The sequence below is a fragment of the Rhagoletis pomonella genome, unplaced genomic scaffold (genome assembly GCF_013731165.1).
Source record: "Rhagoletis pomonella isolate Grant_MI unplaced genomic scaffold, Rhpom_1.0 Rhpom_scaffold_04331, whole genome shotgun sequence".
Taxonomy (NCBI): domain Eukaryota; kingdom Metazoa; phylum Arthropoda; class Insecta; order Diptera; family Tephritidae; genus Rhagoletis; species Rhagoletis pomonella.
The window spans coordinates 1,758-15,453 of NW_023462881.1; the positions used below are offsets into that span (position 1 = coordinate 1,758).

At 38.4% G+C, this 13,696-nt stretch overlaps 2 protein-coding genes and 1 pseudogene across 4 annotated transcripts; 1 reads left to right on the forward strand and 2 right to left on the reverse strand.

Annotated features, from left to right (window-relative positions):
- Positions 1-677: 677 nt before the first annotated feature.
- Positions 678-6,230, reverse strand: LOC118754657 (annotated as a pseudogene).
- A 21-nt stretch (positions 6,231-6,251) lies between these two features.
- LOC118754659 (anaphase-promoting complex subunit 13-like) lies at positions 6,252-8,018 on the reverse strand. 3 transcript variants are annotated; one of them, XM_036489547.1, is made up of 4 exons: positions 7,652-8,018; positions 7,517-7,567; positions 6,419-6,565; positions 6,252-6,357 (listed from the first exon to the last, which is right to left on the reverse strand). In XM_036489547.1, exons 1-4 carry the CDS (start codon positions 7,661-7,663, stop codon positions 6,274-6,276), a joined length of 294 nt encoding a protein of 97 aa, XP_036345440.1. In that variant the 5' UTR covers positions 7,664-8,018; the 3' UTR covers positions 6,252-6,273. The 3 variants fall into 3 exon arrangements, with proteins under 3 accessions (XP_036345440.1, XP_036345443.1, XP_036345442.1); XM_036489550.1 differs by lacking the exon at positions 7,517-7,567; XM_036489549.1 differs by lacking the exon at positions 7,517-7,567 and having other exon boundaries at positions 7,646-8,018.
- Positions 8,019-8,398: 380 nt separating this feature from the next.
- On the forward strand, positions 8,399-12,545 carry LOC118754658 (presequence protease, mitochondrial-like). Its single transcript, XM_036489546.1, has 3 exons — positions 8,399-8,528; positions 8,740-9,414; positions 9,476-12,545. The coding sequence occupies exons 2-3, from the start codon at positions 8,810-8,812 to the stop codon at positions 12,006-12,008; spliced, it is 3,138 nt and encodes a 1,045-aa protein (XP_036345439.1). The 5' UTR covers positions 8,399-8,528; positions 8,740-8,809; the 3' UTR covers positions 12,009-12,545.
- Positions 12,546-13,696: the final 1,151 nt, after the last annotated feature.

Genomic DNA, 13,696 nt, shown 5'->3' on the forward strand with positions numbered 1-13,696 from the left:
TGTTAAAACTTGCATTTTTGTTTCATTAAAAATGCAAACTTAAAATGAAAATATGTTGCGAAAATGACCTCATTTGACGACCCAAAATTAAGTTTACGTGTTTCGGCTTTTGTAACCGATTTCAAAAAAGGACTCGTTCTAAATTCGAAATCCAGCCCATTCTCGAAGAAAATTTTTATGAAAGAAAGCTTAGGTTCACTTACATTTGTTTCTCATTATCTACATTTGCATTTAATTTTTGTAAAGTGATCTATAAATAAACGCATCAAACACTCATAAAATATTTTTTGTTTTAAAAGCTTTAAATACCTTTTTGCTATGAACATATTTATTCCACGCTTGCAGAAAAATGAACTCGTTGCAAGTTAATTTTAAAAACTCCATTAAAAATCCGTGTTAGATCAGATTTCAACTATTAAAAGCAGTGTATATTCAATTAACAAATAAGAAGAGGTCACAAAAGCAAACCAATTTGATTTGTTTACTTTTCGCGTTTGCCTTAAAAATACTTGGAAGTATGTACGAGTATAATCGATACTTTTTTGCAATATCGATTCTACTTAGGAGTATTCTAAATGAGTACTAGTATCGATACTTTTCTAAAAAGTTCTATCACTACTTGAAGCTTCAGAATCAAATGATATTTCAACAAAGTCTGAGCCCTGCTTATAACTTACTCTTTCTTTTTGACAGTAACTTTGAAAACCCCGAAAATTTTAGCTAATAAGGTTGGTTCATTTTGTTGCTGACATTTGGTAATGTACTCAAAGTAATTTGGTGCGAAGTTTTCAAATATATTGATATCAGTTTTAGTCATCTCCTTCAAAACAAAGCGATCATCTACAATAAAAGAACATATATGATACATATGTATGTTCATACATACATACATGTATAGAATTTTAGATGCAAAATATATGTAATCATACCCCATGTTTTGCAAAATCTCGAGCCAGATTTACCGCCTCTCGCCTCCCATTGCACACTGCTGCAAAGTGAACGAGCTAGATAATTCCGACATTTCTCAATTTCCGATTGCATCAAAGCCTTTTCATCGAGTCTTCCACCGCTATTAGATTTATTTGCGTCTGCTGGCACATATCCACAGGCGTCACTGGGCTTGCGCACCAATTCCATTTCAGGCCCACTGCGACTTTGAGATACTTTCAACTCCTCTCGTTTTTTGCTCTGCTCAATCTCTTTGTACAGCGATTTCTCAACTTTAGGCGGCTTTAACGTCTTGGCTCGGATCAAATCAAATTCTTTTGCGAAATAAATTCTGCATGTAAACTGTTTGCCATTGTCCTGGAATATTAACTCCAGATGCGAAGAGTTAGTTTTGGATTTGTTGCGCTCCTCATCTACGTTTGTATTGTTATTCGAAACTTCTTTTTTATCACTTTCATCGCCATCTTGTGAGCTGGCATTTAAAAAAAGAACTATTGGCTTAGACAGGTTCAACAAAATTGAATATTACCATACTTTTCTTGTGATTTCCTCTTTAAATTTGGGCTGGGATTGTTTTGACATGTAGCATCACTATTGTTCGCGTTGTCAAAACTAGCGGTGTGTACAGCCACACCGCTGGTGGTACTGCTTGAAGTAGCCACTAAGCGCTGGTAGTCATTTGATGTCAAACAGTATGCAATTAGTGAGCTTAAATCTTGATCGTGAACAAGTATCGGGAATGCGCCCAGGGGGAGAGTATAATGCTCCTGGGCTGAAAAAGGTGAATGTAGCAAATTTGTCGGTCCCGCGGAAGGTAAAAGCTGTGTAAGTATTTTTTTTTATAGACTTTTTGTCTGTACTGCCGGCTGTCGTTAGCAACTGCTCAATTGATGATTTTTTATCCCCCATTATATGTGCATTGTTTATGGAATCTATTTCGGACTCTGCGGCAATATCATCTGAATGCGAAGACGTGTCATCACTTAGCGGTGGCACGGCTAGCAAACGGGATATTTCTGAGCCTTTTGAAGCACCGTCTGAATACTCTGGGCGCAAATTTTCAGTGCAAATTGTTCCTGAATCTGTGTGCGACTGAGCAGGTTGTACTTGCTGCAACTGTTTTACCACGGCTTTTTGCGCTAAAACAATATCGTGAACCCGTGGACCCCACAAATCAATACTCTCAGCTAGTACACGTTTTGACATAAGTAAAGCATCACTCACATCATGCACACTGGCATGGGGATCTGTAAGTAGAGTTTGAACAATTTCTATATGTTGTTTGAAAATAAATTGATCTTTGCTCAATGCTGTCTTAAGATTGATCACCATCGCTAAAGTTTCGTCCTCGGTAGCTAGGTCAGCGATACGCTCATGAATGCGTGTATAAACTTCATGACCTTTCATAGAAAAAATGTTTTATCTCTTCGAGGTATTTGAAGCGGTCTAATACTTTTGAAGGTTGTAAATCTAATATTAGTGCAGGCAAGCCAATGTCCCATACTTCAATAGGCGTATACAGAAACTTGGCACCCACTCCTCGATAGGTGAAATAATGTACATAATCACGATGTAATGAATGCTGACACTGAATCACTTCACCACAGCTTGGAGATAGTCCGGGCGAACTGTTGGTAATAACTGGTTGTTTCTTGTAGGCATGACCATGGAAACGAAGCTCCAAATACTTGGCGAAGGAAAGGCATTTAGTGTTTTCAGAGAGTGGTACACTTGGCGTCATATCATTACAAATTGTACACCAGGCCGTAAAGTAAATGCGATTCGGATCAGTTTTTGTATTGTCCTCGCTAAGGAAGACCTGCACACATCCCATGGAATGAACATAACTATAAGCATGCAGTGAAATATGATTAAACCAAAATCCATAACCTTTTAATGAAGCTTCAGTGAAACTTACCGCCGTACATGACCCAACATTGGCAAATTGCAAAGCCTGCACATCGAATTCAAACGACAGCAATACCGCTGAAGGAATTGTCCAAGCATAATGTCGTGTTGGCCATAGAATTTCATATCCAACAGTGTTGGTGGTGCACAAAAGGAAGATGCTGATTTCGGGTTGAAATAAAAGCTGCAGAATAACACCGGCAGGCGTTGATGGTTTTCCAAATCCAGGGCGTCCTTATGCAAATGTTCCTCAACCACCTTTTGTGGAGCTTGATTGAGCTTTTTAAACACTTATTATTTAAATAAAAAACTGATATTAAATCATTAACTTAAAATTATAAGCGCTTATTACTTTTCAGTTTTTTAGGATAGCGACCGCCGTATGCACGAAATTCTGCTAGTAGTGTTTGTATGTCGCGATTATCCCAAGCTGTAGTAATTTTAAGTTTCAAAAATGGATGTGGCGCTCCTAGCTGAGTATCATTAAAGGCATTTTTAAGCTGTTCCAAATTTTCATGGCGATCTAAATGCAGGCTACTATTTATATTCGACCACAATTTGGAATAATATAGCTCAGTTGGAAATAGCCGACGCAATGAACACTTACGTCCCTGTTCGGTTTCTAAATATGGTAACGGAAAACTGAGAAAAGGACTGACAGAAAGTAGAGTAGAGCTAAGTGCATTGCGAAAGCGGTTGTCGTAACGTGTCTCAACTGCCAATTCAACTGGTCGGTCACCTGACATTGTATTTGCAATATCTGCGGAGCGCAGTGGATCAGTAAAGTCAGCGACATTCTCTGATACAGAAATAATTTCTTTGCGTGTTGGCAGTACTTTTTCCTCCGCTTTTCGTTCTAATAATGCTTTAGTTCTTTCAGTTGTCGACCGTATTACTAGCTCATCATCAAATGTCAAATCATCAGGACTGGCCTCTTTGGAATTGAAGATAGGTGGCTTTGGAGTGAGAGGATCTGCAAACGCATCCAAGAGGAATGACATTTCCAAACGCCAATTATATCTGAATTTATAAGAATAAAATTATAACTAAGGTTAAATTGGAAACCTTCGAAAACTCACCGGGCATAAACCAAAAACGATGCGACTTTCTTCACCTTGGCAAGTTCTTTATTTGTCCCTCCTCGTAGTAGGCAAGTGAAACCACGGGGATTGTTAAGTTTTTCGAAAAAACATTAGTGTCTTATTACCACCACTACCATCACTAAAACTTCGTATGTAGAAAGCGTCACAAATTCCAAGCTGTGGCCGAGCAATATTTGACTCTATTGAAGTAACGATATCACATTGAAGTATACGCGATATGCGTTCCATCACTGAAAGTTTTAAATCCAATACCAATGTAATGCCTTGAGAACGAAGCATGTCTTGCGCCACGCCCGCAACATTTTTATGAACCAAAACCACATCTGGTTTGAAGCTCATGATGCGATCGCAGACTCGCCGTAAATACTCCTTTTCTTGTAATAACACAGTGGATATACTTACAAACTTTCCTTCTATTCTTTCATAGACAATCGGGCACTGCAGGAGAAGAATGCGCGGATGCTCAACGCGCGTGGCCATACCTTTGTGTGCGATATTCTTTGAAAAAACAACTCCACCTACAATCGTACACTCTTGTCGTTTACCACCCGGTATCTTTTTGATATTCACATAATTGCGTATGTCCATTAAGTCATTAGTACAATATTCTGGTTTGAAATGATTAGCTGCACGGCAGCATAAGGACATTAACACTTTGAACCAACGTAGATCTAGGTGAAACGTTCGTAGCATCTGAGTCAGTAGCTGTTCTTCATAATCACAATAGGACTCCAGCAGCTTAGTTGTAGTGGTTGTGGAACGCATTGAATATTCTAATTCCATATCTTGGACGGAATGAGGGCTTAAGGAAATATCCACAGACTTGGGTGGTTGCAGTTCACCGCTGTTATCAAGCCGCGGACAGATGGCTTCATGCATCGACGTTGGATCCTGAAATTGTTTGGTAATAATGCCTTGTCTGTAAACCAAAGCGAGAAAGAAGCCTTAAATAAAAAATTTACAATTTAGCAATTCTATTATTACTTATTCAGTTCAATGAACTTGTAATGAAGATTTTCGTCGAAATCGATTTGATCAGAATCGGGTACTATAGGTTGCAGAAAGCCAGCAGCTAGCAATGCGTTTAAAATTGCAGCCGCTTGAACCTTACTCGAAGACTTGTTATGCGTAATCAAGTATTCAATGAGATTGGCCCCACAGCTCTGTGTGGGAAGTTGACGTCGCATATCCTCGTGCAGTGTTATTAGTGAATTTGACTGCTGCAGGATGTTCTTTCGATCATCAACTGACAAGCTGTTGACCACATGTGTAGCAAACCGCTCTTCTTGATAGCCAACAGATACTTTACGAGTCAAGTTTGTAGTTACGGGCAATGCTTCTGTTTTAAAACTTTCGTTTCTCTCCTCCAGTTTTTGTGTAAGATCTTGTTGCAACGCCTGCAGATCGGCGTGTAAGTCAACCGCTATGTTTGGGGACTTTAAGTAACTAAGAACAATTTTGGAGCAGTAGTTACAAACTTTCAATTCACCTGCAAGAAGTGATTTAAATTAGTTTTTTACCCTGCGATCTGAACTTCACCAACGTACCTGCGCACATAATTATTTTTCCAGGCACAACTTGGTTGCAACATTTAGAACAGAAGATCTGACCACAAAGGCGGCAGTGATGCTTGCGTCGAAAGGTGGAGAACTTATGCGCACAATCGTAACATTCTTTGGCCTTAGAGTCGGGCATCCAAAATCGATGTAGCTCAGTATCTTTATAATTCCGTAAGTCCTGCCATTAAATAGAAATAATTATGACCGCTTTTTATTTTATAGAATACCTACGCTATTTTTAGTGGCCATCAAACTGCTGATGCGTTTTAAAACATTGACCATTGTACGCCCTTCACTTGGTAGGTCTAAAATATGTTCGCCAACCTCACTTTTTGATTCCTCGGCGGTACTGCCGCTTGTGTTTGTACTGGAATTTGCAGAAGCGTTTATTTTTTGAGTAAAGTTGAAGTCGTTTGCCGGCTGCACCCTTGTTGTAACATTCACATTAGAACTGGAATTTATTCGGGTGTCGGCATCAGTTTTATGTTCATCATAAAATACAGATTTTGAGGTTTGTAATGATGCGGAGCTACAACCGGCAGTGGTAGCTACTTCATTTACAGTATTATAGCTTTGATTATATACATTTTGTATTTTGTTAACAAAACGGTCGAGTAACGATTCGGGTTCGCCATCTTCGAAATCTCTAGCGAATTCAGTTAGCTTTGTAGGTGAATGCAGGTGTTGATTCATTTTGAAGATAAAATGGACTTCAAATTGTTTTTTTTTACTTTTAATTCGTATTTAAATATGTCTTAGACAGTGGAAACGTTTAACTGTTCACTCAAGGATGATTCCGGCGCCAATGAACTTAGAGCCAAATCACTCCATTTTTGCTCCTACAACAGTTAAAAAATATTGAAATTTTAATATTTTTTTTAAGAATTAATATAATATTACCTGTTCACTAAGAGTTAAGTGAGAGTCGCCGCCATCCGCTTCTGGATCAGGCAGCTTATCAGCAGGAACAAGTATCTGATCAAAGGGCAAAATCTCCTCACGCCACTTATTATCGACAATATCCAATAATCGACCTTGGGGCAATGGCTAAGGTAAATAATTGCGTTAATTTTTAAAGATAGTACATATAAGAGGCCTTGAGAGCGAGAGTAGCCTAACTGACACTTAAAAAAATTGAGGTACAACGGAAACTGCATTACTAAAATCAAAGCGCTAATAGCCCGGGTTACGCCATTTTAGTTTTCTTTGACCATAATAGGTAGTATCGCGTAGGGAATACGCCCTTTTAGTTTTCTTTTACAATAATAGGTATTAGGTATCACATTGGTGAAATTTTCAGTAAAAATAAACATATTTATTATACTTCCTTCTTCTTTCCCATCTTACTAAAAAAAAAATGGTTAATAGGCCACTCCGGCTCTCCTGGCTTCATATGTGGCCTTTAAAGGTTTTTATGTACAATATATATGTTTTTAGAAATAGCATTTTTAAAATGCACTGAGGTAATATTATAACACTGTGCTATACAAATTCCCAGGGATTCCCTTTTTAAGAAGGTGGGCGCAGGAAACTCGTACGTATTGTTATGTGGGAGTAAGGGATGTGTGCTGCCTGACCGCCGTTGGCTGTGTGCGCTGCTGTGGAAGGTGCCGCCCTGTGGTGGTAGTGAGCGGCGTCGCAGTTGAGCAGACCTAAACATGCCCTAAAGTGGCACCAGCCTCAGTTGGACTGGGGTTTGCCGTGGAGGCAGCTCTCTTTGAGCAGCAGGGGGGCCACAAACGATGTGGTCCAAAGCCGATGAGTCCGTAGGCCTGAGCAGACTCCACCCGTTGCAAGCATTGCATTGAGTTTGCATGCAATCGTCTCTGGCATACGCAGCAGGTGGGGGGGGCAATGATACAACCCTATTTTTAATGTTTCTCTGGAGTTCCTTTGCATCTAAAATCGCATATTTAATGTTAGATATTCAGCCTTTTCCCGTACTCCAGGATTTGCAGGTTGTACAGGAACAGATATTTTCGCCTTTAATATATGTACCTTATGTGAACGTGGCGTACGGGAACGACTTTGGACAAAATCCTGCAAAACCTGCAAATCATAGACGTTCTGGAACGCTCTAATTGATTGGCGTGAGCAAAGCACAAAGTAATTGATACATGTACATACACATACCTGACTGTCCATCGCTTTTAACTATGATTGGGATTTGTTGTTCCGCTTAACTAAATTAGTTAATAGCACGGATTAATGAAATTAGAAGACTGGTGTCATATTTATAAAAAAATTTTTTTTTTTTTTTTGTGATTTGAGTGTGATGGCAGAGCGGTTAGCTCGCAAACGCCAGGTTATTCCACTAGTTGGTAAATACTTGTGTTCACCAGTCCTTGTTAGTTGAGCAGCTTATTCCAGGTGCAGCTTTTGTTGAGCGATGTAAATGTCAATCGGTGCCGTAAATGAAACCCGTGTTGTCAACTCAGATGTGATAAACGCGTTCGTTTAGAATGACGAGATAGTTTTGTAATGGTGTGTTTGTTTTAAAACGAAAGTTCTGTATCAAGAATGATAGAATACCATGATTCAATAATACAAGGTTATATAATTATTGACAGCTGCGGTTTGACACTCCCTTACAAAAGGTTGCATTTACGGAGGACAGAGAAAGGGCAAGAATGCAATCCCTTGTTTCGAAAATGGTAGTAGAAAAGTTCGCAAAGTAGGCAATTAGCAGTGAAATTCCTTTCGTAAATTCTAATGTATTTGCAGGAAATCTAGCATTGTGCAGGACGGGCCTTTTAGGTATGACACTTCTGCGTAACGCTAAGCGTCAGAAAACGCAACGCCTATCGCTTTTGTTTAGGTATGGCAGTAATATACAAAAACATTTGCCAACACTGCCTTATGATCCCGCTTTAGTTACTGTCAAAAAATTTTCGTTGTTGTTTCGTTTCTAGCATTTCTTATCATATGGAATTCTTGGGCTCAATCTTATTGGATTTTGAAGTTTACGCCAACTTTTTTTAAAGAATAATTATCATCCCAGTTCCTGGCGGTAAGTGGCATATAACTTTAATAGGCGTAGTTTTTATGCTATCATAAAATACAAATTGCGTAACGTCATATATTTAGCATTGCTTTTCATTATTCATGCATTTATATATCGATTTTCGAGTCTAGAAATTTTACGTCTGATGTAATGCAAATGATTTAGTAAATGCCGCAAAGTCTAGTTTTTATTATTATTGTGTTTTTGTGATCCCCAGAGCTCAAATATTGGCATCGTATTGCCACAGTTATTTACAATATTACGCACATTGTGAAACATATAAAACAATGTTATCTCGCGTCTCGTCAACGCGTTCTGTGGCGCAAATGGTAAAACAAGTAGCTGGAAGATGCACAGTTCTCAACGTTGGCGTAGGAATAAATGCACGAAATATTGGGAGCAGTCTATGGAGCAATAAAAACAAACATGCCCAACCGACTTCGTTTCTACGGCGCTCTAAAATAATGGCCGTACCCCACATTATCCAGCAACAAGAGCACAAATTTAACGAGGGAAAACAGTATCATGGTTTTGAATGCATACGTGTGGAATCTGTACCGGAATTCGGCATAATGTCATACACCTTTCGACACGTTGGAAGCGGCACCGAGCTGTGGTATTTAGATCGAAAGGATTCAAATAATGTATTTTCTATCAACTTTCGCACAACGCCTTTTGATTCCACTGGATTACCACATATTCTTGAGCATAGTGTCTTATGTGGTTCGCAAAAATATCCAGTCCGCGATCCGTTTTTCAAAATGCTTAACCGATCTGTGGCCACATTTATGAATGCCATGACCGGCCCGGACTATACAATGTACCCATTTTCTACTATGAATGAGACAGACTTTAGGAATTTACAAAAAATTTATTTGGACGCAGTTTTCAGGTGAGATTTTCTGTATCTGGTGCTTAAAATCTTTGATAAAGTGCTTCCTTTAATTTTGTAGACCAAATTTGGAATACTTGGATTTTCTGCAAGAGGGTTGGCGTTTGGAGCACTCAAACATTAATGATAAGTCTTCAGAGTACGTTTTAAAGGGAGTCGTTTATAATGAAATGAAAGGCGCTTTCTCTGAAAATGGCTCAGTGTTCTCCCAAAACCTGCTTAACAATTTGCTACCGGATCACACTTACGGATTTGTATCCGGCGGCAATCCACTCGAAATTCCAAAGCTAACACACAAGAATTTGGTAGATTTTCACTCCAAATACTATCATCCAAGTAATGCTCGTATATATACTTATGGCAATTTCGACTTACGAAGGACACTCGATTATGTTAATAATGAATATATGAGCAAGTATAATGCTATTGATAATTCTTATAGCCGAATACCAAACCAGCCACGCTGGGATAAACCACGAAATGTTCATATCTCTAGCCGTTTTGATAACATGGGAGCACCCTTCGAGAAACAAAATCAAATTGGTATTGCTCTTCTAATGTCAGATGTAACAGATACACAAGAAACATTCGTGCTGCATGTTCTATCGGAATTGCTGGTGCGTGGACCAAATTCATCATTTTACAGGAGCCTTATCGAGCCTAACTTCTCTGGTGGATATAATCAGGCAACGGGCTATGACCCACAAATAAAAGACACTTTTTTTTGTGTGGGATTGCAAGATTTGCGCGTAGAGGACTTCGCACGTGTACAAGAACTTTATGACAAAACCATTAAGCAAGTTATGTCGGAAGGATTTGAGCTTAGTCACGTAGAAAGTGTACTACACAACATCGAGTTATTACTTAAACACCAGAGCCCACAATTTGGTATGGGTTTGCTATTTAACTCTACTCCATTGTGGAATCACGATGGCGATGTGGTGTCCAGTTTGCGGGTGTCTAATATGATTGCTAATTTTCGTCACAACCTTGCAAAGGATCCAAAGTATTTGCAACATAAGGTTGAACAGTATTTTGCAACGAATTCACATCGTCTCACTTTAACTATGTCTCCCGACGACCATTATGAAGACAACTTCAAAACAGCAGAACTAGATTTATTAAAGCAGAAAATAATGGCTCTTGATGATAAAAAACGTGTAGAAGTCTATGAAAATGGTATAAAATTGGACCAAGCTCAAAAAGGCCATCCAAATTTGGAAATCCTCCCTTGCCTAGATTTGTCTGATGTGCAGAAAATGCCGAAAATGCCCTCAATCGAAGTTCTGCGCATTTGCAGCGTGCCAACGCAAGTGTGCCATGTTCATACAAACGACATTTCGTACTTAAAATTACATTTTAATGGTGCCAACTTAAATCACGATGAAGTTATGTTGTTGCCCCTTTTCTGTGATGTCATTAACGATATGGGTACCAACAATTACAATTTCAGAGAATTCGACAAGTTGGTCTTATCCAAGACAGCTGGGATTGATTTTAAATTACATTTCGCTGAGAATATATACGATAGTAAATCATACCTATTAGGTGTTTATATGACTACACATGCGCTGGATAAAAACGCAGCCGAGATGTTCGAACTGAGTACTGAATTACTAACTAAGTTTAAGTTAGAGGACACCGATCGGTTGAGCATGTTAATTGATAATTACATTTCCAATATTTCTGTGGGTATTGCGAGTTCGGGACACTTGTATGCCATGCAGAGCTGCGCGGGCTTGATAACAAATGCGGCTAAATTAAAATCTCATCTTGCCGGCGTAGAGCATATTGAATTCATGAAAACTTATGTGAAACAAAACAAGACTGAAGAGATCAGAGCAAAGTTGAAGACGCTGGGTCAGAAATTATTTGTGAAGAACGTTATGCGCTGCGCCCTAAACACATCGGAAGAGTTCTATCCGTCGCTTACAAAATACTACGAGCAATTCCTTGAAAATATGCCAAACGATCCACAATCGAAGAAGAACGCTGAACATAGCATCAGTTTACTTGAACCAAGTCAACAGCATTTTGTAATGAATATTCCAGTTAACTATTGCGCCAAGGCATTCTTTGCCGTACCATATACACATCGTGATCACCCAACACTTCGTGTACTTGCCAAATTGATTTCCGCCAAATATCTTTTACCAGTAGTACGCGAACAGAATGGTGCTTATGGCGCGGGAGCTAGGATTGGTTCAGACGGCATATTTAGTTTTTTCAGTTACCGTGACCCAAATTCAACTAAAACACTTGAGGCATTCAATAATACATACAATTGGCTCCAAGAACACAACACGGAATTAACTGAACAAGCTTTGTTTGAAGCTAAGTTGGGTGTTTTGCAGCAGTTGGATGCACCTATAGCCCCTGGAAATGTTGGTATTGACTTCTTCTTGTACGGTGTTTCACAAGAAATGTTCGCTAATTACCGTGCACGAATGCTTTCCACATCGGTGGACGAACTAAAGCAAGTTGTTGAACGATACTTTAAAAATGAACCTGCGCATTTTGGTAGTTGTCTGCTTGGTCCCGAAAACAAGGACTTGGAAGCGACAACAAACTTGAAATGGAAAGTCATTTCCTAAATAGCATACATTTCAGACCAAAAAAATGGCATATAAAACGCATGAATGGCAAAATAGGTGCATTTATGTACGAGTACATTCGTATGTGGGTATAAGTATGTATGTGCATACATAAATTGCGAACTATATTTGTAGGAGTACTTGTCTATCATTTAAATAATTTTTGTTTCTGTAACCTCCGTCACTCTGATGTATCTACGTGTCTTAATGATTTAACTAACTAATTTTTTAATTAGATGCATTGAATTAAGATTTTTTTATCGGTTATATTTATTGATAAATAACTTTTGCCCTTTCATACACGATATGCTCAATCAAAAAGACCTTAGCGTTCCTACGGTAATTTTTTAATATTATTAGAACACTATTTGAGATTACATAGAAAAAAGAGGTTCTGAAAAAAATAATTGAAATCCCACAAAATGTTGATATTTAAGATATTTTATGGCTTGTTAACGAATAGAAATTGATCTTATTAAATTATTTACTTGAACTTAAATAGCAACTAAAATACAATGAACTTTGGAAACTATTAAATTTTGAGAATGTTTAATTTTCTGAATTACGGTAATTAGTATGTGGATGGTGTATATTTTAATCAGAGACTCAAGTAGGCAAGAAAATAAGTAGGGTCGGGAGATATACAAAAAAAGGCTTATAGCAAAAAGAAAGGCAACATTCCTTTAAGAAATCGCTAGTTTAGAGTTGTTTGGTATTTTTTTTATGAAAACATACTTTTCTATGTAGAAAACAAGGAGAAATATGAGTGCATTGATTCAAAAAGATCAAGTCTCGAACGCCTTGGACAGGTCCCACGCTACTAGAATAGTTCTTGTTGTTGTTGTTGTAACAACATACAAATTCCCCAAAGAGATTTTGGGGAGTGTTGCTGGAGTGGTGGCAGTCCTTGGCCAGATATATATCTATCTGGGTCGTTCCGGTTACGTAGACCCGACTGTCGTGGGAACGTAGAATAGTTCTTTCACAGGTTCGGTATCGGTAAGGCCACGAGTTATCTGGGTGTTTATGGCGTTGTGCTGTGCATTTTACGGAATCCATGCTGATGCTTCGCTGGGGTCAGGTGGTTCTTAAAGTACGGGAGTTGCAAGGCCTCTAGTGTCTTCGCTACCGGGGAAAGGAGGGTTATCGGACGATAAGACTCCTTTGTTGGCTGGTTTCCCCGGTTTGAGCAGCGGGACTACTCTCCCTATCTTCCAGATGTCTGGAATGACGAGAGTGGCCATTGACAGATTGAGGACCTCCGTTAGGCACGCTACTCCCGCAGGACTCAAATTTTTCAGCACTCAATCTGGGAATCATTTTGGGATTTTAGAAATTTTCGGCATTCTCGGGACATCGATAAAATAATCGATATTTTTATCGGTATTTGTATCGATTTCGTTATCGATTTTGTTATCAATATTTATCGATTTTGTTATCGATATTTTTTATCGATTTGGTATTGATATTTTTATCGATATTTTTCGATTTTGTTATCGATATTTATCGATTTTGTTACCGTTATTTATCGATTTTATTATCGATATTTATCGATTTTATTAGGGATATTTATCGATTTTGTTATGGATATTTTTATCTATTTTGTTATGGATATTTTTATCGATTTTGTTATGAATATTTTTTTCGAGTTTCTAATAGATTTTGCTACCAATATTATTAACGTTATT